Source organism: Stenella coeruleoalba (assembly GCF_951394435.1).
Source record: "Stenella coeruleoalba genome assembly, chromosome: 9".
Taxonomy (NCBI): domain Eukaryota; kingdom Metazoa; phylum Chordata; class Mammalia; order Artiodactyla; family Delphinidae; genus Stenella; species Stenella coeruleoalba.
Genome location: NC_137155.1, coordinates 81792797 through 81818021, shown reverse-complemented (window position 1 = coordinate 81818021; position 25225 = coordinate 81792797). Strand labels below are relative to the sequence as shown.

The window sequence follows — 25225 nt, the reverse complement described above, 5'->3', positions numbered from 1 at the left end:
TGCAGAGGGACTGGGTTCAGGTTGCCCAGCTTTGTAATCTTGGGCAAGTTCGTGAGTTTCCCCACCCACCCCGGGCCTTAATTTACCTGTCTGTGAAATGGGGACACCCACAGGGTTGTGCTGAGGACTAATGAAATAAGGGGTGCAGACGTGCTTATTACACCTTCCACTCACGGCTTAATAAACATAGTGGTTCTTCTTGTCGGGGGTGCCATCCTGGGCAGGCTGCCGTGTGTGTGCGCGCGCGCGCGTGTGCACACGAGCGCGCGCGTGGTGCTCTGGCCCGCGGTGTTTCCTGGGGACGGCGTACGAGTGGATGTGTGTGATGGGCCGCCCTGGGAGAGTGCGGCTGCGGCGCCGGGCTGAGAACGCGGTGCCCGCGCCTGCCGCGGCTGGGCGGCAGCGCCGGGTGAATGAGCGCGCGTGGGGACGCGGGCACAGAGGCGGCGGCGGCTCAGCGCTGCGGTGCGCGCCCGCCTGCCTGCCGGTCAGGTTGGGGGCGGACCGCGGGCCGCGGTCCGGGGGAGGAGGAGGGGAGAGGGCGGGCGCGAGGGGCGGGAGCGCAGGAGGCGGGGAAGGCGGGCGGTCAGAACGCGGCTGCCGCGGAGCCCGGCGCGCGGCTCTGCCGGGGAGCGACGCTCGCAGCCTGGAGGCGGCGCAGTGGGAGGGAGCGCGGAGCCTGAGCCGGGCCGGGCCGCCTGCCTGGGGCCAGCGCTGCGGGCCGGGGACGGGCCGCGCCAGACCCGGGGCAGCGCGTCGGCGAAGCCGCGGTGGCCGGGACGAGCCAAGGGGGCGTCGGGCGCAGAGAGAACCGACCAGAGTCGGTGGGGCATCGCCCAGCGGGGCGCCTGGGCCGCCGCGACCGCCCCTTCTCGGGGTACTTGTCGGAGGAGACCCGCCTGCGGGAGAGAGCAAGAGGAGCACGTCTGCCGTCAGGACAGCGGGAGAGGGAGGTGTGTGCGCGTGCGCGCGCGCGCCTGCCTGTAGGGGCGGGTGGGTGGGTGTGTAGGAATGTGCATGTCGGGGGATGACGGTGTGTGCTGTGTGTCTGTAAGGAGCGTGCGAATGTGTGTGTAGGGGTGTGTATGCCTCTGTGTCGGTATATACTGTGTGTGTCTGTGAGGTAGGGGTGTGTGTGTGTGCCTGTGACACAGAGCAGGCTGCGAGCTCACTGAGCTTGGGTCTGAACCCGTGTAGGAGGGAGGGGGCTCGGCAGGACCAAGTGTGTGTGTGTGTGTGTGCGCGCGTGTGTGCGCACTTACGTGCAGGGGTGTGTGAAGGGTGAGTAGGTGAGTGTGTCATGGGTGCTAGGTGTGGCCGTGTGTGTGATGTAAGGGTGCTGGGTGCACCTCCGTCCCTGGCTCACCCTCCCCTTCCCCTACCAGATGTAGGCGCCTAGGGGCCGGGGAGTTAGGAGTCTACTGCAGCAGCCCCTTGTCCAGTTTGCCTGCCTAGCCATCTTCCCCCCCCCCCCCCCGCCGGAAGCCAGAGATGGCCAAGCTGACCCTCCCCCCAGTACTTCTAGGGTTAAGGGATAGGGAGCCGGCCAAGCCGCAGGAAAGAGGGAAAAGGCTGAAGGGACAGAGCTTCTGCCAGACCAGGGCACCCTGCTTCCCTGGCCAGAGCTGCCTTCTCCATCTCTGCCAGCTCACTCACCCTGTGCTGCATCCCTCCGGGGACCAGTGCTCCCAGGGTCTGAGCGAGCGGACACACATCGTAGAGGGGGCCGGAGCTGGGGTGGGAATGTGCTGAGGCTCACCTGTGAGGGCTAGCTTGTTCACAGTTGTATTACCAGAAGGGTGCTCAGCACATAGTAGGCCTCAACAGATATTTGAGGGAGGAAAGAGAGAAGAGAAGACTCAGAAGGGATCTGAGTCTGGGAGCCACGTCCACTCACTCGCTCTGCTGTCAGTCAAGGATGAGGGCAGCTGGATGCAGTCAGACCCGTCCCCAGACTGAGCAGGTGGGGGAGGCAGGGGCTTAGGGAGAAGGAACCTTGGCTGGGAGAGAAGGGAAACTGCAGGGAAGAGATTCATGCTGGGGCCTGAATGTTCAGGAAGAAGCTGGCAACTCTCCTTGGGCAGAAGCCTTTGTGTCCTATCCCCACCACCTGCTTCTCTGGGATCAGAAGTCTCTCTGGGGCATCAGATCCCAGGCAGCCAGAGCTCATAGCACCTCTCCTCTCTCCAGGACCTTCGTGCTCAGAGGTGCTGAAGATCTGAGCCCCCTGCCTACCCAGGCCGCCTGAGGCCGGGAGGGGCCATGGCGGGGTATGGCTGTCTGGGGCTGGGGCTGTTCTACTGGGTCCTGCTTGCTGTCCCTGTGGGCGCCCAGGCTGCCTCCTCTGTCCCAGGTGCCCATGTCACCACTTTGGCCCCGCCACCTCAGAGTGAGGCCTCCGTGCTGTCTCTCAACCTGGGGCTTAACTTCAAATTCCACCTTCGGAGACCTGCTGCTGCTTGGGGGAGCTCTGTCACGGAGACCCGGGCACTTTCTCCTGGGCCGAGCCGGGAGCCAGAGGAAGAGGTGGCCGGTGGGCTGAGGACTGGCCCCCTTTGGGAACTCCTGGTGGGCTCTCTCGGGAACTCCCCCCCAGAGCGGGGCTCTGCTGAAGGCAGCTCTACTCCCTGGGCCTCCTCCTGGCCTCTGGAGTCCACATCCCTCCTCGCTGGGCCCACTGACCGGCCCACTGCTCCCTACCAGCCCAGGATGGGCACCATGACCTGGGATACTGCTCTGACAGCTACGGCACCTCCATCCAGTGCTCCCAGACTCCACCAGAGTGAGCTGGAGCTGAAGTTTGACATGGCGCTGAGAGCAGGCGTAGCCCCAACGCTTGGACATCGAACACTGCCCCTGCTGCCCAGCCTGCGGGCCAGCCTGGCAGAGATTGCTGGGCGCCTGGGACCCTTTGGTGAGTACCCACCCCAACCCAAGGAGTGCCCCTGCTGGGCAATCTGGCAGGTAGGAGGAAGCTTCAGCCTGGGCTCCTTTTGCAGGGTTCTTTGGCACTACTGTGTCCCCACTCCGGAACTTATCAGGCCTGAGCCCCCCGGACCCAGTTCCATCCCCAAGCTCTGCCTCTGGAATTTCGGGTTCTCCAGGTGAGTGTCTACTTTACTGCAACAAGCATTTATGGAACACCCCTAAATGCCAGCACCTCCTTTTTCCCTTGACTCAAGGGCAGCTCGCATTCCTTCTCCCAGGGCCTGGGATACCAGCCACTGCTCTATGGGGAAATGCCCTCTTTGCCATGCTAAGTCTGGTTTGGTCCTTGTAGCTTAGCTTCTGGTACACATGTGGCTACAATCCCTGGGACAGTGGCTCCCATAGGTCAGGCTCTGAGAAAGGACAGGATTTTCTCCAAAGCTCCAGAGGCCAACGCTGGCTGGTAGGATGGCAGTCTAGCCCTATGTGCTCCCTTTGCAGGGCTCTTTGGCACCACTCTGTCCCCGCCCCCATCCCCCCAGGAGACAAAGCTCCCAAGTCCAAGGCCACTGGACCCAGCTGCTTCCCTAAGCTCTGCCTTGATTGCAACAGCATCACTAGGTAAGTATCCAATTCATTGAAACTTGACAATTTTTTTTTTTTTTTTTTTTTTTGCGGTACGCGGGCCTCTCACTGCTGTGGTCCCTCCCGTCACAGAGCACAGGCTCCGGACGTTCAGGCCCAGCAGCCATGGCTCACGGGCGCAGCCGCTCTGTGGCATGTGGGATCCTCCTGGACCGGGGCACGAACCTGTGTCCCCTGCATCGGCAGGCGGACTCTCAACCACTGTGCCACCCGGGAAGCCTGACAATTATTTATTGAGCACTTACTACATGCTAGCCACTCATCGGCAGTCTGGGATCCTTGTATTTCACTGTCATCACCATTCTCTTCATCACCACTGTGGAGATATATATTAATGGTCTGAGAACAAGTGTTGCTGAGGATGGTCCCACACAGAGTTAAGTAATGGTCCTCTGGGAGTTTTACAATCACAGGCAGAGCAGGATGTAGACAAATGTATCAGGGGCAAACGGACACAGGAACTCCTTCATGATTTCCACAGCCTCAGCACTAACCCCACCCTCTACTCCAGTCTGCCTGGCCTGCCTCCCTACCCTCCCACTCCGACCTTGGGGCTCTCTCCTTTGCCGTCTGATCTGACGTGACATGCTGTCAGATATAGGCAGAGTTGGGCCCCTCATTGGGAAGACATTAAAGAGAAGACCTTACACAGACAGATGCCATCCTTGTTCAAGGGAGCCTTTCAGAACACGCACATAGACAAGCTGGTGGTGCAGAGGAAAGACCAGGGGCTCTGGAATCCTGAGACTTGGCTTTGAGACTTGAATCCCAATCCCCTTCCTAACTGGCTGGTGACCTTGGACAGGCTATTTAATTTCTCTGAGCCTAAATTTTCTCTTATATCTGGAGTTTAATAATAGTGCCTATTTTGTTATTGTAAAGCTTCCACATAATGTAACGGGCACAAAGTATTAGCTCATTAAATAGTGTCTGTTAACCTTGCTTCTTTCCCCGGTGTATCCCAAGTACATTCCAGATCTACCTCTCAGACACGGCAACCGTGGCCCCTAAATGTGGTGGGACAACACATACCACAAAAGGCAGAGGGCATGCTGCCTGGGGAGAGGTTCTGGTAGGTGAGGCCAAGGGGGACATGCAAAGGGTTAACTGTGGCTGGGAATCCTCTCAGCCACTCCACACTAGGAACTGGTGCAGCAGTGGAAATCGCTGGTCCCCGCCCGAGCTTCTTCCAGCTCCAGACTTAACGAAGCACCTGCCTGTCGTTTCCTCCCGAGCCGACTCAGCACTCCTGGGCGTGTGGGTGGGGAGCCTGCCGTCTCCTCCCCATCAAGCCCAGTGTGCAGCAGTGGCAGGATCTGCTGTGGAGTTGGGGGCAGGCTCTGTGGCCTCAGGGGAAGGATGCTGGGTGGCGGTCTGCCAGCCTTGGTGACAGCGCTGGCCAGGCAGGTTTAATGAGTCTGGACAATATCAGAGGCAGCCCAGCGGCTGGGGGCCCCGCCCTCCTTCCCCCTCCTCTCTACGGCTGCAGGAACCCAGCCTCTTCCTGGCTGTTCCTCTTGGATAAACCCCGGAGGGCTGCAGGCCTCCTGGAGAGAAGGCCAAAGAGCCTTGTTCCTGCCAGCACCTTCTGCGGGGACTAGTGGCAAGCAGTTAGGGGATAAAGGGAGTCTCTCTGTGTCTTCTCTGGGAACTTTCTAACCTCGGTACAGTTAACCTTTGGGCCTAGGGCTTCTCTTCTCTTGCATTAGGTCTGCTTCACCTCGGACAGAGCTTGCATTCAGCCAGTAAGGGCTGAACAGTTGTGCAGGTCGTTAACATAGTAAAAGACCTCCATACCAGTTGATAACTACCCACTCTCCTTAGCCTCCTGAGCGCCACTCCCCTCCCTGACCACCTGGCTGGCAGCTGTTCTGATTCCCTGAAACAGTGGTTAAATATTTCGAATGTCACCCTTACAAGGAGTACCAATCCTCTGTGATCCTGGAGGTGGGGCTGGGGGGAGGGATGGGGCCAGGCCACTGATCGGGCTGCAGCTTCAGGCATCCAGAGTAGAGAGTGATTCCCCAGCCCTTTGATCGGGGCGCTAGTGGACTTTTCCATAAATTGAGCCGGGCCCTCTTCGCAACTCCTCCCCAGTCTGCTCTGGCTGCACCAGTTACTCACATTGACATCGCATCTCCTCTCTTGCCCCTGAGGTCAAGAGGAGTCACAGGGCCAGAGTGGGACCACCTTGTAAGGGAGGCCTGCGCAGGAGAGGGATCCTAGGAAGTCACTACCTTCTGGGGGAAACCGAGGGCCCCTTCTGTGGAAGCCTCAAATGGGGAGACAGAGGATGAGGTCAAGCGGACCCGTCAAAGACAGAGGCTGGGCCTTCTTCACCTGTCCCCACCCATACCTGGCCTGCCCTGCCCCCTGGGAGCAGTGCTCCTAGGTCAGAGCTCTCTCCTCTGACACTTGAGCTGGGCCTGTACTCTATTTCCTGGTTTTCCTTCTTTTTCTGGCTTCTTAGGAATGTTGCAAGTTGCTCTAGTTGCCATAATGCGTCGGGCCAGAGGTGAAAGATGGGGTCTTCTGTGGCCATCGAGTGAGAAGTGGAGCTGGAAGAGGGTGAGGTGGGGCAGCTCTCTGAGAGCTGCACTTGTCTGTACAGTGAGCGAGGAGGAGGCATGAAGGGCAACAGGTTGGCGCAGGCTGTGGGCTCCTGGCTGGGGTCTCCTTGCCTCTCTGCAGAGCCCACCAAGACCGGAAAGACCAAGGAGACTCGTCCACTTTGCAGAAGTGGTTTGGGCAAGGGTATCTGAGGGGACCAATAAATGAGGGGTGAGGGAGAATGTTTGTTTATTTGATCCCACTGGTGTTAGACTGACCCTGTCCCCCCACCGAATCAGCAAGCCGTCAGTTCCCAGCTGAATGATTCCTCATTTAACTCACGGCTGTGTCTTCAGTAGGTGTTTGGGGATGGTCAGTCCATCCAAATGGTGTTCTTTAAACCGGGTTCACAGAGAGACAATGCGTTGATGTTCACTCATTTGACTAATTGTTGACTTTCTAAGGGAAGACAGCCTTTTGTTAGTTAAATCGAGACTTAGTTTGAGGCCAGAAATGGTCACACTCACACAGACACACACCGATGACTGACGGGTGATAAACAGTAGCCCATAATGATCAGACCAACAACAGTTGTATATCAAATGCTTATGATGCACCAGTCTCTCCAAAGAGCTTTGCACACACTGGCCATGTATCCTCATAACAGCCCTGTGCACTAGGTGCTCTTCCCCATTTTAGACTTGAGGCATATGATGGGACAGGAACCAGGGAACATGCTGCCATTGGCAGTAGGCACCCAGCTGTATATATGTAATTTTTTGGCAGCTCCCTCTCTGCCCTCCCAGTTGCCCAATTCTACCTTCCCCTCCCCTCTTTCCAGGGCTGCTTTCTGGCCCGCTCACTTGTTTTCCTTGTTCTTAGGATTGCTCTGTTTTCCATGTCCCCAGCACAAGCTGGCACTGCCTGGGGTAGGGATGGGGGTGCGCCTCGAGTCTTCCTGTTTTGTCCTGCTGAGGCATGGCTGGGTATGGCCAGGCAGTTGGGGCAAGAGTCTGCTTGTCAGGAGATCCTCCCCGCCTCATTCTACATCTGTCTCCCGTGCATTTCCCCATCGCCATATGGCTCCTCCCATCCTTCTCCACCATCTTTCTCCCTCCATCCTTCCCTGCAGCTGCAGTTCTGCTAAGCCTGCTAGGTGGGGGAGGGAGGTCCAGCGTGAAGCATCTTCCCTTGCTGCCTGGCCATGGAAAATCCTTGGGTCTAACTCTTTTTCACCCCTCTCTAGCTCCAGGAGAGTAGAATTAGGGATCTTAGTCCTCACACTCTCTTACTTGACTTTCCTTTCCTCAAGGGATGTGGGGAAGATGTTAGAGCACAGGATGGGGCTGGGAGCCTAAGTTAGCAAACCCCAGAGCACCTGAGGGGCTCACTCGCTAAGCTATGATCCCCCCAAATGTTCCTTCCTCAGAGTTCAAGGGTAGTCTTGAGACCCAGGGGAGTCCATCTCAATGTCACCTTCTGTAAAAGGGGGTGAGAACCAAAGGGGCATTGTAAGAACCTCAGACCAATGGCTTTGTAGTTGAGTTAGGATGGGGACCATAGCCATGGGTAGGCCGAGGTTGGAGGTGTAGCAGGCAGGAAGGCCAGTGAATAGGGAAGGCTGTGTTTTCTCAGGGTGCTGGGGATGGGAGAGTCATATCACTCCCCCTGCTGTGTGTGTGTGTGGGGGGGCAGTGCGGGGTGGCTTTTCCTGACGAGACAGGGAGAAAGGGGAGCAGCTGAAAAAAGGCAGGGCAAGCTTCTTCTAGCACCAAGGTGGGAGTTGGGAGTCAGGGGTGCAGAACAAGAGATAAGCAAACTAGTATTACGAAGCGCCTCTGAAATCAAGGAGAGGGGCTCAAACTGGTGCTCAGATCTGGATTCTAGCTGCAGCTCTGCCAATGTGTAACCTTGGACAAGTTACTTGGCCTCTCAGCAGAGCCTCAATATCTTCATCTGGCAAAGAAGAGGATTCATTTCTTCAGCGAATATCTGCTCAGTGCCCACTCTGTGCCAGGCACTGTTTTAGGCATGGGTATTCAGATGTGAGCAAAGCGATCCTTGTTCTCACGCAGCCTCCTTCCTGGCTGGAGGATTGAACTAGAGGGGGCTTCTACAGCTCCTTCCACTTGTAAAATTCTGTGACTTCTTAAGAAAAACCCTTTTCAGTGGAATCACAGGGTAATGAACAAAGCAGGGAGCTGGGGGTAGATGGGGTGGGGGGAGGGCATGAGGGCTGAAACTGCAGCCGGAGGAGTTTGATGTGGGAGGGGAGGGTGAGGGGCTGCGAGGTCACTGAGTCTCAAATTTAAGACAAGTCCCTCCTGGAAGCTATGAGGACTCTCTGATTGGCATACAGGCTACTGGCTGTAGGGTGGGCAAGGGGAGGACTGCACGGAATGCCTCACTCAAACGTTCTTTGCCCACAGACTCCACCACCTCCACCTCTGGCCTGGATGACCCCTCTCCCGCCAGCCTTGGGAACCTTTCGGTGCAGCCAGAATGTGGGCCAGGGTCCTGCAGTATCAGAGAACTGCCTGAACGCGAAGCGCAGCCTCCTGCGGCCCCACTGCCCCTCTTCTTCCTGACCCTGGAGGCCGACTGGACAGAGGCCAAGGCTCGCTGGGGTTTGGCCTGGGAGGCCCATGTGTACGGGGTAGGCGCGCTCTTCGGCCTCGTGGCCCTGCTGGCGCTGCTGGCTCTAGCCCTCTTGCCCTGGCGCTGTCCGCCCGGCGCCCCCTGCCTGGCGCTGCTGGACCTGCTCCTGCTCTCCGCCGGGACCACCCGGGCCTTCCCGCTCTTCTACGACGCCTACGGGCACCGCGACCGGTTGCCGGCGCTGGCCTGGCTGCTGCTGCAGGACCTCCCGCTGCCCTGCCTGGCCGCCGGCCTGGGCCTGGCCTGCCTGCTTCTGGCCCGGCCGCGCCCGCCGCGCTGTCCAGCCGCCCTGGCCGCGCTGCTGCTCCTGGGGCTGGGGCTGGCTGCCGCCGCCGCCCTCGGGAGCGCCGCCCATCGCCCGCTGCGGGCCCTGCGGCTCGCCTCCCGCGGGCTGCACGCCTTCCTCGCCGCCCTCCTTTCCGGGCTCCTGCTGGCGCTGTCCTGCTTGGGGGGTCGTCGTCGGCGGGCCGGAGCGCCCCTGGGAGTGTCCGGCTTCAAGGGCGCCACTCCTTTCCCGCAGGCGCGCAGCCCCTTCGGCCCGCTCGAGTCCTGGCGGCGCGCGGCGCGCACGGCCCCAGTGGCGGGCACCTTCGGGCTGCTGAGCGGAGCCCTGCAGGGCTACGAGGTGCTGCACGCGCTGGGCTACGGCGGCCAACCTGGCCTGGAGGGGCCCTGGCCCTGGTGGGCCTTCCAGCTCGGCCTGCGCCTGGGCGAGGTGGGCGTCGCGCTTCCGTTGGCGTTGCTGGGCCTCTACCCGGCGCTCTGCAGCCCCCGCGTGCCGCCGCGCTGCTGGGCCAAGCTCTTCCGCTTGTCCCCCGGCCACGCCGCCCCTCTGCTGCCCGGAGGCTGGGTCGCCGGGCCCCCCGACAAGAAGCCCCTGGGGAGCGCTATCGCGCGTGGCGACGCGGAGCTGCTGCAGCTATGCGCCCTGGCAGGGCCGGGTCCCGACCTCCTTCTCCAGGGAGGAGGCTGCCGTGGCTTCGAAGGCGCGGCCGCCAACCCGGCCCCTTCCCCGGCTTCCTCCCCCTGCAGCGATTACACCGTGGACTTCCGCCCGCCCTCCCCCATCAACCTGCGGCGCAGCATCGAGGAGGCCCTCTGCAGCGAAGCCCTGCTGAAGCCCGGCCTCTTCCAGGGCCCGGCCTTCGGGGAAGCCCTGCAGGGGCTCGGCCTCTACCGCACCGCCTCGCTGGGGGCGCAGACCGGGGCCGGGCCCATTGGGAGGCCTGGGGAGGCCCCTGGTTCCCCCGCGCCCCCCGAGCTCCCCTCTTCCGGGGCCTGGCCCGCGGGCAGCAGCGCCTCATCCGGCTCGCTGTGCGGACTGTCGCGGGACAGCTCGTCCATGCTACTGTGCTCCAGCCCGGACAGGCCCCCTCGCTGTCCGCTGGTCTGCGTCCTCAGTCCCCCGCGGCCCTCAGGAAGCAGCCCTAACCTCCCGGCCTCAGGATCCTACCAGGCCCTGTCCCCACCCTCCCGCGACTCCCCAGAGCCGCCTCCTGAGCTGCAGGCCGAAGAGGCCTTGCTGCAGGAGCAATTCCTGGACGCCTGCCGACAGATTGACGAGCTGAGCATGGGCAGCGACACCATAGACCTGTGAAGATGTGGGCGCCTCGCCGCCCCGATAATACGCCCCCTTCTGGCGCCTGTTTTGCCCGAGACCTGCACACTGTAACCCTTCCCCAATCCCGCCTGGCTCAGATACCTCTCCCCGCTTCCTTTCCCATCCACGGACTCCTGGATGGGTGAGTCAGCAGCCAGGTTCTGTTGATTGGGAACTAGTGCCACCTTCTCTGGAGCCCTGGGCACTGATGCCCTCAGCTGCAATTCTAGGCTGGCAGGGGTCCCACTTTTCCTTGGCATTCACCAGCAATAAAGCTCCAAGGTGCTCCACTCCAGACCACCACTTCCCACTCTGGTGCTGAGTGAGAGGGGCTGTCCTCAGCCGACCTCAGGGCTGGCCTCAGTCCCCACACCCACCTCTGCCACGCCCGGAAATCCCACCCCTGCGTGAGACTCCCTGTGCTCCACACGATCCTTCCTCATAGAAGGGTCCACGGCCCATCTAGGAGACTCTACAGCAGTAGGGTGGGAGGTAAGCGCTTTCAGAGTTAATTTATCAATAAAATATTTTCAGAGGAGAAAGGTCTCACCTTCTTGGAAAAGCTTAGATGAGGCAATAGCAGCAATGGTTCTGCCAGAGCTGGAAGAGAAGCAGTGTTTGGGTGGGGTGGGTCCCTCCCCGGGTGGGTCCCTCCCAGACCCCAGTGACCTTCACTCCTGACTGCAAGGGGTCTTGTCCTCCGCATGACCTTTCCCCATGGACGGGTCCATGGCCCATCTGGGCTGAGTGAGGGTCCTGGGAGTGGCCCCTTGAAGACCCTTCTGACTCCCTGGGAAGTGGCTTTTCAGAGTTGGATCACTGCCCTGAGAAATGAGGTTGGAAACTCTACAGTCGTTGGTGGAAATGTCTGCATTCCTAAGAAACTGGCTTCAGGTCCTGATGGACAAGTGGTTAGGGACTAGCTAGTGTCAAAGTCCTTCATGGAAATGTTGATACACATCTCAAGGGCTTGATCACTTTGAGCTGGGTTTCGCAGCAATCTCCCTGCCACGTACCCAGAGGAATTCACAGAGGAAACGACTTGCTCCACCTACCAGCAGGATCTCTTCAAGTTTGGACTAACAACCCCCTTCCCCTGGAGAACATTCATCTCCCACAGGTGCAGATCCTCCCTGGAGAAAGCCTGTCTTCCCCAAACCCCAGCCCCATCCTACCCACCAAAGCAGAACTCACAGTGCAGAGACCCATGAATACATCCGGCCACCAGGCACTCTGTAATCCCTCCCTTGTCCAGAGCATTTGGCTGTAGTGTGCATTTGTCATTTGGCTAAAACGCGGTAAGTTCAGAGTGGCACTAAAACAGAGTCGTAGATTTGAAAACTGAATTCTGGCAGTGTTTTGGCAGATGTCCTGCACATCACAGGGAAGCCTACAGGGGCACACCTACTAGGCTTGAAGTGGAAAAACAGGAATAGGAATGGTTTTTCTTCCAACTCTGCCCATCAGCGTGTGCGGATTTGAGAAGGGAAGCAAGGGAGGCAAGAGGGAAGCAGGGAGGCCAGGAGGGGAGGGGCCTCACCAGACCAGGTCCAATGCGCTAGTGGGAGAATTATAGCACTGCTCTCCTCACCCATGAAGCTCTGTCTTGGCTGAAAGGAGCACCCAGAGCCTGGAATCTCAGAAGGAGGAGGGAAGCCAATGATGCTTGGGGCAAGTGAGGGTCATCGTAGGGGAGAAAATGAGAGGAGCCTGGGGCAGGCACAGCTGAGGAGTGGGACTGGAGTGGTTCTGACCGTGTCTCCTCCATCACCTGGCTCAGCTTGGCTCAGAAATTCTTGCAGCATCGTCACTCTGGGCTGAGGCCCAGAGAACTGCCATCCTCCTAATTACAGGCATTTCTCACTGGTGTCGTAGTGGCTGTAGCGGCCCCAGCACCAGAGCTGCTCCGAGAAATTGTTTCCTTTCTTGCCCACTTACCCTTCCATCTGCCTCTGCTCACACTCAAGTCCTCTCTGCCATCTCTTCCTCGTCCTAAACCTTGCCAGCTCCTCTCACTCACTCACTGTCCCCATCAAGGGTCCTTGGGTTCAGGCACACAGCTCTTAGCAAAGCAGTCCAAGCCCCACGTACCCCCAGTCAGTCTCTCTGTATGTTTGTCTGTCCGCCTCTCTCTCACAGAAGCAGGCACTGGCGCGCATACATACACACACACACACACACACACACACACACTCCTTTTCTGTTTGGAAGCTCTGAATGGGGCTGGTGAGATGGGGAGCGGGCAGGGGAATACAGCTTGTTACTCACCAGCTCCAGCACTTCTTTGATTTTCCTCAGCAAGAATCGCCTAAGCCCTTTGACTTGATCAAGAGGCTGAGACTTTCGTGAGACAACCCTCCCCTTTTGTCTCATGCCTCAGCCCTTCCTTACCCAAAGCAGTTTCCCAGAAGAGCCCGGGTAGACCAGGGTGTAATATATACGCCCTCAGTTCCAATTCTTAGTACTGTAGGAGACTGAGAAACAAACTCACCTTCATTCATTCAATCTCTTTAAAGCATTTTATTGGATGCTTACAATGTGCTAGGTGATGGGGGTAGACAGGTGAACTAGGTGGACAACAGCCCTGAACTTATGAAGTTGAAGGTCTTTGGGGGAAGGCAGACATTAAAAAGTTAATCAGATAAATAATTACAGTCACACAAGTAATTAATTACATTTGCGAGAAGTGCTAAGAACAAGAAGTATGCGGTATTATAAGAAGGTTTGGCTTGAAAGCGGGAATGGAGCCAGGGGGATGGGGCTTGGGAGAGGCTGGCTGAGCACAGCCCACGCCTCTCTTACTTCCTTTCCAGGCTCCTGCAAGTGATGGATGAGAAGAGGCCAGCAGTTTATTTCCCCTGGAAGCCACGTTGCCGATGTGGTGCAGGGTACCACAACTCCTGCTGTTTAATAAAGAACGCTGCATGTGTCCTGGTTAGATGGATGAGCAAATGTTCCTGATTGAAGAACCACATGGCTTCCCTGTTACAAATGGATGGGAGGGGATGGGGCTGAGGCTGAGGCTGGGAGACTGAGATGGGGAGCCAGGTCTGAAAGTAGGGAAGAGTACAAAGGGCCAGCTGCATCGCTACACTCCCCTAGGGGCAAAGAACTCCTCCGTACTGTGGGTGGCTGCTGCCCTCTGATGGGCACAGGGACACAGTTTCCTTTTGTTCTATAGGGAAGGTTTTGGTCCAAAGTATTTCCAACTGAGCATTGTAGGGTGTGTCCCAAAGGGATGTCGGAGCAGCCTTCTCAGGATTCTTTCCCCAGTGCACACTGCAGCCAGGACTGGACAAGCCTCCATATAGCTAGGGCCCTGAAGCTTCCAATTTAGACTTTGGGTATGAAATTTTGATTTCTAAGGTGATGAGGGGGCAAGAGAGGAGGAGAAGAAAAAGAGAGGAATGTGGAATTCCAAACCAACTGTATTCAAATGATCCATCCCATTTCCTTTGTCTATTTGTCTCTCTTTCTCCTGGATGGAATTAACCCATGGCCTTAAAAATCTGTTTTTTATTTCCCTACTTCCTCTGCTGAGTTGTGTGTTTAAAACTAACTGTGCCATTTTCTTTTAAGTGTAGAATAAATGCTTAAAAGCTAGGGTTTCATAAATCTGATGTTAAACGTTCTCCCTTTCCCCCTGTCACTATCAACCAGACATCCATCCAACCAAAATGTGCTGAAAGTAGATGGGGTTTGAGGAGAAAGGGAAACACTTTTCATTGTACCTTTTGTACTTTTTGAATTGTCTACCTACCCTGTGTTCAGGTTATGCCATTTAAAAGTAATTATTAAAAAAGGCATTGGGCACTTCTGTTCTGTACAAATGTTCTTCAGGTGCTGCAGTCCTGCACACAGGTCAGTTCCTGGGCCCAATGGGATGGCAAACACTGTCTGTGTTCCAGGATCCAGGAGCGCCCAGATCTCCTGGCCAGTGAGATTCCTCAGCCTTGGCTCTGTCTGATAAGCTGACCTGAGGAAAGATCTCCTGTCTCTGGGAGGACCTGGGTACTAGGTCTGTGTGTGCAAGCTGGATGTCATGTTTGTTCTGGGTGTGTTCTCACATGATCTTGCATGGTGCAGGCTATGATTTATTTGTAATTTTTAAAATAAATCTATATAGTTTTATTAAGACAAGAACTGACAATGTTGGTATGAAGTTAACATTTAAACAAAAGTTTTCACAGAAACCTAACCCCTGCCTAAAAAGATTTTACAAGGGAGTTCTAGATGCAGGTCTAGACGATGTCAAGAACTGATGGATCTCATGATTCAAGACAGCATTTTGGGTTTTAGTTAATTCTTAGGATTAAAAAAATTTGTTTTGTTTTAAAGTGAACCACTGCCCCAGTATGAAAATTTAATCTTCTCCTGAGACCAGGGCTTCTGAAATCATTCAATTCTTGAAGTGATTCAGTGAATTTGTGCTGTCAGTGACTGAACCCTGCCACCAATGGTTTCAAAGTTCAAAAAACAGAGGCTCCAAGAGTTTTCCACCTAAGAGCACCAGACCTTGTCTTTGCCTCCTCTCCCACCTCCTATACCACCCTCTGCCCTTCCCCAGATACTTCAGCCAGTGACTTGGATGGAGAAGCTGATATTTATAACTTCATAATTGGAAAAAAAGGGTCTTCTTGTCAATTTCAAGAATTAGCACCTCAAAGACAGAATGATCTGTCTGTGTATACACTCCCATAAGACTTTTCCTCCTCAACCAGTTTCCATCCCTCAAATGGCAGCTTTGGTAACTTCTTAACAGGCTTAGTCCTTTGTTGGGAATAGCATTAAGCTCAGGCAGGGAACATCTTGGCTTCTAAGTTTCAGGTATTCACAGCTTTCTTTTTCTATTTTTTTTTAACATCCTTATTGGAGTATAATTGCTTTACAATGATCTGTTAATTGCTGCTTTATAACAAAGTGAGTCAGCTATACATATACATATATCCCCCTATCTCCTCCCTCTTGCGTCTCCCTCCCACTCTCCCTATCCCACCCCTCTAGGTGGTCACAAAGCACCGAGCTGACCTCCTTGTGCTCTGCGGCTGCTTCCCACTAGCTATCTATTTTACATTTGGTAGTGTATATATGTCAATGCTACTCTCTCACTTCGTCTCAGCTCACCCTTCCCCTTCCCCGTATCCTCAAGTGCATTCTCTATGTCTGTGTCTTTATTCCTGTCCTGCCCCTAGGTTCTTCAGAACCTTTTTTTTTTTTTTTAGATTCCATATATATGTGTTAGCATACGGTATTTGTTTTTCTCTTTCTGGCTTACTTAACTCTGTATGACAGACTCTAGGTCCATCCACCTCACTACAAATAACTCAATTTCATTTCTTTTTATGGCTGAATAATATTCCATTGTATATATGTGCCATATCTTCTTTATCCATTCATCTGTTGACGGACACTTAGGTTGCTTCCATGTCCTGGCTATTGTAAATAGAGCTGCAATGAACATTGTGGTACATCACTCTTTTTGAATTATGGTTTTCTCAGGGTATATGCCCAGTAGTGGGATTGCTGGGTCGTATGGTAGTCCCATTTTTAGTTTTTCAAGGAACCTCCATACTGTTCTCCATAGTAGCTGTATCAGTTTACATTCCCACCAACAGTGCAAGAGGGTTCCCTTTTCTCCACACCCTCTCCAGGATTTATTGTTTGTAGATTTTTTGATGATGGCCATTCTGACTGGTGTGAGGTGATATGTCATTGTAGTTTTGATTTGCATTTCTCTAATGATTAGCATTCACAGCTTTTAAACAGTCTCTCGCAGTCCTCGTTTAGGTTGCCAATGACATTTTTTGAAAGGATGAAATATTCTGGACACAGAACCAAATCATTATTAGTTGCTCTTTCCTTTGTTTCACCATTTCCCCCATCAGGTTCCAAATTTTAACAAAAATTATCCTAACCCATCTCCCTTCTTTCCCACCCCATCCCTCCCACCCCAAATAATACACCAGTAATAGCCAAAAACTACATATATGCTATGCTGTAAAAATGCAGAGTTAACACTATTGGGAAGAAGGCTGTGGGTTGTGGAGATGCTCTTTTGAAGATCTACAGTATCTTTTGCTCTCCCACATCCCATTCTGCAAGTTTTGTCCTTCATAGAAGGCCCTTTGCTTTTCTCAGCAAAGTTCAGAATGGGTTGCCTTGAAACACTGACCCTCCTTCCCCTCCACTGGGATGGGTGTGCAAACCAGCATGGAGTGACTTTAAAGCACTTGGGCTGCTGTAGGGCACAGAAACTATACTGGCTCTTCAAAGGGCATCTTCTCAAGCCACCTCTATGGTGTCAAGACAAGTAGAACTCCTTTCCCCACTTGAAACCCACAGTCAGATGTGACAGGGGCTGGTACTCAAGAGAGTTAATTCTTGTCATCTTTTTTGTCATCATCCTCCGAGGGGTAGGAATGCCACATCAGCCTTCCCTCATAGAAGGATATGACAACCTGTGGGCACTTGACATTGGCTTCCTTGGCAGGGACCAGGTCAACCTCCTCAGAGTTTTTCCATTTCATCAGAAACATGAGTTCTCCACTGGAGTCTGTAGCTCCAATAATCCACTGCGGTTCCAAACCCTGGGCAAAGCCTCATGCCTTTTCTGACTCTTCTTTTCTTCTTTCGTTCGCTCTCCTCCCCCTTATCTTCCGAATCAGAATCAGCTCTGCGCTTGCCTCCCTCTGATTTATCTGTCTCGTGTGCTGTTTTCTGTGATGCAGGAACTCGGCAATGAGGTCGGGGCGATCCAGGTTTTCTTCTGGCTCCCATGTGTCGTCCTCATCTGAGAACCCCTTCCACTTTAGGAGGTACTCCACTTTGCCCTTTCCCTCTCGATGGTCGAGAACTTTTCCCACCACATATTCTTCTTCCTCTTCTTCTAGCACCTCCTCCACTTTCTTCTTGTTTTGTTTTTTCCCCATAGTGCCCGCCAGCTTTCTGGTATAAAGGGTGACGCTGCTCAGAGCAGCGCCCACGAGCCCAAGGGAAATCTGTTCTGCGCTCCAGGCGCGTCTTGTCGGGCCGGTCGTGGGAGTGGCGACCAGTAAAGCAACAAGACGGTTGACTGTGGTTGAGCCCCTCACTGAAGCGCGTACTGCAGGCCCCGGCCAACGGCCCTCCTTTCTTTTTTTTTTTTTTTTTGATTAATGTCTGTCTACCCCCACGAGACTGTATACCCCATGAGGGTAGGGGTCTCATCTTTTTTTAGCTCACCAATTTTATCCTTAGTGCCTGGCACATAGTAGGAGCTCAGTAAATATTTTTTTGAAAGAATGTGTATGATATGTGCCTATTTGTACTTTAGTAGCTATAATTTGTCTGCGAAGTGTTAAAGGCAGAGTTGTAGTTATCTGTTATAGTGTGACAGATATCTCATATTCTCTGAGAACATGAGAATTGTCCGAATGATGTACGTGACGTACTTGTGTTGATGTGTATTCTGGCTGTGTTTTATGCACGTAATCTGGGAGTCTGTGGTGGCACTTCAGAAAATATTTATTAAACATCCATTATATGTTAGATCCTGGGTTAGGGCCAGAGTAAAACCAACTTCTCCGGCCTGCCCTGCTGAGTTTGGTATCGATCTCCAGGAGGTTAGATTGTAAGCAGTGTAGGAAATAGCGAAGCCAAATTTCTTTACACCGGCGGGGGCGGTACTTGGAGTAGGGGTGGAACCCTGCTCAAGAAGCTCCGCCCCCTGGCGTCACGATTTTTTCCTTCCGGGATGTTTTTCCCCCTTCTACCACGTTTTCCTCCGGACTCTTTTGAGTGAAGAGCACTTCCGGAGTCTCCCGGCAACTTGGCGTGGTCCTCTGACTAAAACCTGTCACTTGACTCGCGTGCGCGAAGCCGCGCGCTTCTGTTTCTCGGCCTTATGGCCGGGCTGACCCTGTTTGTGGGCCGCCTCCCGCCCTCGGCCCGCAGCGAGCAGCTGGAGGAGCTGTTCAGTCAGGTGGGGCCGGTGAAGCAGTGCTTCGTGGTGACTGAGAAAGGTAGGGGGCGGGGCGGTCGAGGACAAAATTGGGGTTCCTGGGAGCCGGATGGGGGCGAGGACACCCAAATTTAAGCGACCCGTATAATCCTTTACCTGCCCCATAGTGAAAGGACTTAGAAGTTGAATTTCTTTTCTAAACGGATTCTGCTTTAGATGAATCCATACGGGCCGTTTCTGAAAGTCAAATCAGTCCCTTAAGTTTATGTAGCGCTTTCCGTTTATTATGCGCGCTCACATATAAGATCTTATTTGGTAGTAAATAACTAACTTTTAATAAAACACCAGTAAGGCTTATTGAGAATCAACTGATTGCCACGTGCGGTGCTTGAGTTCCACGTGTTATCTCATTTAATTTCCCCATCGGTCTTGTTGGGTGGAGACTTAACTCCATTTTACAGACGAGGAATCTAGGGCTTAGGGAAATTTAGTAATTTCAGGTTAAGTTCATACAGCTAGTAAGTAGTGGATTCAGAATTTGATCACCAGACCGGGAGCTCTTAACCAGTGTGTTATTCATTCACCCAGTTATTTATTCCGTAAATATTAATTGAATGTGTATTTTGTGCCAGGCAACTATTGTAGGTCCTGGGGATACAGCAGTGCACAGAACCAAACCAAAAACCTTGCTCTTGTGTTCCAGATGGGGAAGACAGCCAATAAGCACATAAGCAAAATATGTAGTGATAATGGTGATAGATGTTGAGAAGAAACATAAGGCAGAGGAAAAGGATAGGGAGTTTCTGTAGATGTGTGTGTGTGTGGTAGTGGGGAAGCTGTAGAGGGGTGAGAGGTAGCCAGGGAAAGCCTTTCTGATGTGAGAGAGTGAACATGTGTTTCTCAGTGGGAGGAGCAGCCTAGGCAGAGGAAGCTAAAGGATACTGAAGAGGAGTGTGTGTAGTATATTGGAGGAATAGTGACGAAACCAGGGTGACTGGAATGCCGTGAGTGAAGGGAAGAGAATTAGCAGATGCGATCTGGTGCTACCAGATCATGTAGGACCTTACAGGCGGTTGCAAGGACTTTGGCTTTTACTCTGAGATATGAAGCCACTGGTTTTGAGCAGGGAGCAGTAGATATGATATGGCTTGCATTTTGGAAGATTCTCTCAGGCTGCCGTGTTGAGAATAGGCTGCTAAGAATAGGGCAGAAGCGGGGAGACCAGTTATTAGGCTCTTGTGGTAATCCAGGTGAGAGAGAGGTCATGGTGTTGGACCAGCTGTTGTAGCTGTGAAGGTGGTAAAAAGTGATTGCAATATGGATATTTTTGAGAGTAGAGCTGAAAGAATTTGCTGATGGATCAGATGTGGGGTATGAGAAAAAAAAGAGTGTCGAGGAGTCAAGTCTGACTCCAAGGGTTTTGGCTTGAGCCGCAGGAGATGTTTACTGACTTGTGGAATACTGCCGTACGCTTTGCATTCTGTCTGATGATTATGGCATCGCTATGAAGGAGGGTTAGCATGTATTAGACTGAGGAAGAATTGTAAGGGTTTTAATTGTAGAAGCATTTCTTACTCTTACCTGGACTGTGTCAAGGGGCACCTGCTGTTGCCCAGAACATAAATTTAGCTTCCTTCCAAGTCATCAGTGTGTCTCTGTAGGTGGCTACCTCCTTGTCTTTCAGGAGAGCAACTGGAGGGAAGTAACATCCTGTGTACCTCTCTTTCCCCCCATGGTGTCCAAGTATGTGATGAGTAGGCAGGCTAATAGTGTGCTAATAATCGCTCTGTCCTTATCTTCTATTCTGTTAGTAACAAATTAGAATTAGGATTGTCGACATGGCTCTGATTGCTATACAAACCATAGCAGCTGCCTGGTTCTTTGTCATTTTAAGTATAGATATGGGCGAATGAGAGAATGAGAATGAGTGCTGTATAGCAGTGTTTCTTAAACTGCAGATCATCGTCCATTAGTGGGTCTTGAGTGGGTCATGATTAGAGATATTTTTTTAATGAAATAGGAGTATATCTATACATGGTAAAGGAGAAGTTTTCATAAAACTTTTTTTTTCAGTTTTGTAAAAAACTGCATCCTGGATCCACTATAAGTTACGTTTGTTACTGTGGGTTATCAAAACAATTGAGAAACGCTGCTCAACGGTGGTTGGTTGTGTTCCGGGGAGGAACAGGCCTTTGAATGGGAATTCTCCTTTTGGGTCCTCAAAATATAGGCTATATGTAACCTTACCTGTAGCTTGTGTATGTAGTCTACATCTTTAACAGAAGCTGCTATTCCCTTTTTAAGAAAAAACGTGCTTTTCTGTCCAGGCAGCCAGATGTACTGAATGCTGTACTTAGTGGGATAGGAGGGAGGGGGTGTGGGGTGAGGTCTTACCAGTAGTGGTGACCTGGACATGCCACTTAACCTCTTTAAGATGGGAATAATTTCACAGGATTGTCGTAAAGATTCAAGTAAATGTGTGAGAGTGCTTTGTGCAGACATAAACAACGCATGGTGTGTTTGTGAGCAACACGCTTCTGTTTTGTCACGGAACTCCTTCACCTTTCAGCTGCTTCGTTTTTGGTTGTACTGATCAGGAAGGGCCCTGATTTTTCTTGTTCTTGTTTTCTGAAAGGTGAGTGGGCAGGCTTTTGTGAGAAGGAGTTTCAAGAGAAAAAGAGATCACCAGATCATAGTATGCTTTCCTAGTGCCAAGTGTCAGCTTTAACCAGTTTACGTGGATCAGCGTCCTGTGTTAGAGGGCTTGTACCCAGAAGCAGATTGGGGTGTAGTTGTAAAAGGAGAGCGTGTGAGCTCTGTTTCTTCTTTGGGTAGTAAGCAGACTACTTGGTCTGTCCTTTTCTTTTTTGATGCAGTAAATTACTTAAAATTTTACTACACAAAAATATTAAACTGAAAAAAAAATACCAAAAAGGGCAAAGGTGGGTTACAGTTGATAATTGCAACTGTTTGTCTTAAATGATTCGTTTGGAAAAAAGCGATGATGATATTGGCTTTTCCCTTCTTGGTGTGTTCTGACAAAATGAGATAAGAGGTTTACAGCTGCTTTAGAAAGGTTTAATTTGATATTGATTTCTAGGGCTTGGTAATAATTGTAATAGTGTCTGCAGGCTTCTGAAGCAATGTTTATTGTTTGAGGTTCTTTTTTCAGGGCCCCTGGCGTTCACTGCTGATCTGTTCTGTGGAGCGGTGGCTGAATTATTTCTTTGTAATTTTTGAAGCTACCATACTTACCTTTCCTACCTTCTCTGGTGATGTTTTGCTCTGTTTGACGTTGAGTTCTTCTTCGGGGGTGTAATGCATATCATGGGTCCTCCATATTCTTGAAATTATCAGGAAAGAAGGAAGAGAGGGAGCTAACAGCAAAGACACCACATTAGAAGAGGAAGCCTAACAATTTCTGAACAAAGAGGGGACAGGGGCCACTCATGCTAACCTTGTCTCTTTCTCTTTTGAGAATTTTGGCAGACTGGCTGGCCTGGCTGTATATTTGCTAGTTTAGGGCTGTGAGAATTTACCGGTTTAGGGATCTTGGCTTACTGTTAATCCCCCCTCCCCCCATCCCCATACTGTTCCAGGGAGTAAGGCATGTCGAGGCTTCGGCTATGTCACTTTTTCTATGCTGGAAGATGTTCAGAGGGCCCTCAAGGAGATTACCACCTTCGAAGGCTGCAAGATCACCATGACTGTTGCCAAGAAAAAACTGAGAAATAAGTCCAAGGAAAAGGGGAAAACTGGTGAGTTTCTAGTAGCTGAAGGGAGTTTTCCCCCAGGATTGAGGGGGCAGTGGATTGGCTCTGGGAGTAGTGTCTAGGCCTAAAAGCTTCCTGAATTTCCTCTTGATGTCCAAAATCATCCAGTGTATTTTGTTACTAGTTTTAGTCTTTTGTTTACTTCTGAGTCTGGAAAACCTGGTGTCCCTGGGCATTGCCATACTTAACCCTGTGTTAAATGCCATCTGTTGCTAGTAGCTTCTTTCCTGTGATGTTCTGGGCCGAGGAGATCACAGATTTACTTCATTGCCATTTATTTTTTAGAAAATTCAAAGTCCCCAAAGAAGGAGCTGCAGCCTAAAAAAGCCAAAGTGGCAGATAAGAAAGCCAGATTAATTATTCGGAACCTGAGCTTTAAGGTAAGAGACAGAGAAAACTAACAGTGAGTGTTCTGAAAGCTGTTGGAGCCAAGGCATGCTCATTGGTCAAACTTCTCACCAGGATGGTATAATTGGGCTTAATTCCTTCTGGGAACGAACTTTAGCCTTGTTGAATTCAGAAAATGGGCCTGTATAAACAAAAACTTATTAAGGACAGAGACTGTGAAGATGCCTTGGGGAAACTACTGCTGAGAAAGGGAGGGAAGGAAAAGCTCTCTGATATCTGTCCTTTTTGCCTGTATAGGTACAAAGCAAGATGTCGTCTATTTTGAAATGTTTGGTGTCCTAGTCTCAAAATTTAAAAAGGAGTGCAAATATTCAAGCTCTTTCTAGTGAACTAATTGAATAGTTGATGTTTTGTGTTCATTTGCCGTGATAATATCTCTTTTTCTTTCTTCACTTTTGGCTTCAGTGTTCAGAAGATGACTTGAAGACAGTATTTGCTCAGTTTGGAGCTGTCCTGGAAGTAAACATCCCTAGGAAACCAGGTACTGGCAAACCTTTATTTTGTGTGGATTAGATTAAGGTTATTTTACATAATGGTCTTTTTCTGTATCACCTTTGAACTAAGCAGAAACACAAGGTTCGGGTCACACTCTGTGAGCCCCAGATGATATGATATGTGTAAAGTATCAGGCACAGTGCTTGACAAATAACAGTGTTTAGTCCCCTTATGGTATTGCTAGTTAGATCAGAACTACTTTTAGAAGACAAGTTACAGTTTGAGAAAATGCATTGCTCTCCCCAAGCCTGTGTCAGGGTAACCTCAGCAGGATATAGGCTTGTGCTTTGGGCAAGGGGCTGACCGGTTGATAGGATTTGGGTCTTCTTGCCAGTCCAGGTTGCTGTAACATCCTTCTTAGTGTCTGTTGGTTCCCTACCTGCTACCTCTAACTTCTTTGTTGTGTTTGCACACAGATGGAAAGATGCGTGGTTTTGCTTTTGTTCAGTTCAAAAACCTCCTAGAAGCAGGAAAGGCTCTCAAAAGCGTGAACATGAAAGAGATAAAAGGTGAGTTTTCTATGCCCATACCATTGACTCAGATATTTCTGGTGTTTAGGCAAATTAGCACAGTAACCCACTTTCTACATTTTCAAAAGGCGTTTGCCTCGTTGAGAGTCTCATTGCTAATATTGAAGCTTGTTTTGGTGAAATATTCCTAGTACCTGATCTTAGGGTTAAACTTGAAAGGACCCATGCTGTCCTTCTCTTTTCTTTTTTTGGTGATGAGTGTCCTTTTAAATCCCTAATGAAAAACTGTCCCTGACTGATAGAGGCAGGTTGCTGTCTAGAGGATGTGGGATTAGCAGGTTCCTCCCTCTTGGTTATGATCACTTATTCAGCATCTGTGGGCTTTTTTTTTTTTAATTATAAATTTATTTATTATTTATTTATTTGGCTGCATTGGGTTTTCCTTGCGGCGAGCGGGGGCTACTCTTTGTTGTGGTGCATGGGCTCTAGGTGCACAAGCTTCAGTAGTTGTGGCACACAGGCTCAGTAGTTGTGGCTCACGGGCTCTAGAGCATAGGCTCAGTGCTTGTGGTGCACGGGCTTAGTTGCTCCATGGCATGTGGGATATTCCCGGACCAGGGATCGAACCTGTGTCCCCTGCATTAGCAGGTGGATTCTTAACCACTGCGCCACCAGGGAAGTCCACCTGTGGGCTTTTAAACTGACCTTGACGTTACTCTAGGTATTGATTTACCAGGTACAGTGCCTAAAGGAGGGACTGGCTTGGAGACTTCCTAACTTCTGAGTGACGCGCAGTTATTCCAGAATGTCTATTTTCCCTCTTGTTAGTATAACTGGAAACTTGGTTTAACTGGAAACACTGTTCTGATTCTTACTCTGTCTTGTTCTAGGTGTAGTGGCTGTGTAGAAAGGCAACACTTCTGTTCATTGATAAAAAGGTTAAGGGTTAAAAGAATAGACACCTACCAGGAGTTTTATTTTAGGACCAACAGTCTCTGAATCCGCAGTTTCTTCGTCTCCTTTGATTCCATTACTGTCTTTGACGAATAGGAAGTCATTTATAGGAAATAGGAATGTTAAAGAGAAGGCCTTTCTGATGCTACTTTTCTGTCTGACAGGGCGGACAGTGGCTGTGGATTGGGCTGTGGCAAAGGATAAATATAAAAATACACAGTCTGCCTCTGTCGCAGGTAAGATGCAGTGGTGTTGGGTAGGAGGGGTTTTATGTCCTGTTTGTCAGTCTGTATTGTACCATCTGGTGATCTGGTCCCAAAACAGGATCTTTTGAATATAAGCCCACTCCTTGATGTGGATGTGAAGAGTGGGGCCCAAGTTCATTGTCCCTACTACTTGCTGTACTTTCCCAGCTTTCATAATAGGGAGTGATGGAACATTAAAAATAGGGAAACTTAAAACTTGATTTTTATTTAGAAAACAATTGGCTTTTAAGCCACCAGGAGCTCAGAGAACAGAACTCACAGAGATTAAATTTCATGGCTGGGCTCCAGAGCATGCATTGTGCTGGCCATGGTGCACAATGATAGGCTGTTTGCAGAGGCTCAGTTGCTGAGCCAAGTTAACCTTAAGGCTTCTGATGAATGGGACAGCCTCCGAGGGAATCTCAGTGATGAGGGGTTTTTGTTGTTTGTTTTTTTGCTTTTTTTTTTCCCATACTTTTTCCTATTATGTACAGTAAGAAAAATATATGAGCTTCTGTAAAACCAAAGGAACCGGGAATTTGGGGTATTAGTTACTCTTG

At 51.5% G+C, this 25225-nt stretch overlaps 2 protein-coding genes and 1 pseudogene across 5 annotated transcripts in view; 2 read left to right on the top strand and 1 right to left on the bottom strand.

The window, feature by feature from the left end:
• Window positions 1-2262: 2262 nt before the first annotated feature.
• On the top strand, window positions 2263-10387 carry PRRT4 (proline rich transmembrane protein 4; the record flags this gene model as incomplete). Of its 2 annotated transcripts, XM_079931781.1 has the most annotated exons (5): window positions 2263-2914; window positions 3000-3104; window positions 3430-3549; window positions 8553-8779; window positions 9814-10316. In XM_079931781.1, the coding sequence occupies 5 exons, from the start codon at window positions 2263-2265 to the stop codon at window positions 10210-10212; spliced, it is 1503 nt and encodes a 500-aa protein (XP_079787907.1). In that variant the 3' UTR covers window positions 10213-10316. The 2 variants fall into 2 exon arrangements, with proteins under 2 accessions (XP_079787907.1, XP_079787906.1); XM_079931780.1 differs by having other exon boundaries at window positions 8553-10387.
• Window positions 10388-16637: 6250 nt separating this feature from the next.
• LOC307191698 (chromobox protein homolog 1-like) lies at window positions 16638-17402 on the bottom strand (annotated as a pseudogene). The gene has a single exon. The product of its transcript is annotated as a chromobox protein homolog 1-like (transcript).
• Window positions 17403-18205: 803 nt separating this feature from the next.
• The window catches only part of RBM28 (RNA binding motif protein 28), a 32358-nt gene continuing 25338 nt past the window's right edge, over window positions 18206-25225 (top strand). The window contains exons 1-6 of one of the 2 annotated variants that reach the window (XM_079931883.1): window positions 18206-18381; window positions 21920-22078; window positions 22379-22473; window positions 22907-22982; window positions 23413-23505; window positions 24585-24656. In XM_079931883.1, the coding sequence (XP_079788009.1) occupies window positions 18264-18381; window positions 21920-22078; window positions 22379-22473; window positions 22907-22982; window positions 23413-23505; window positions 24585-24656 (613 nt within the window). In that variant the 5' untranslated portion in view covers window positions 18206-18263. The remainder of the gene's footprint in view (window positions 18382-21919; window positions 22079-22378; window positions 22474-22906; window positions 22983-23412; window positions 23506-24584; window positions 24657-25225) is intronic. The other variant, XM_079931884.1, reaches the window with a different exon arrangement.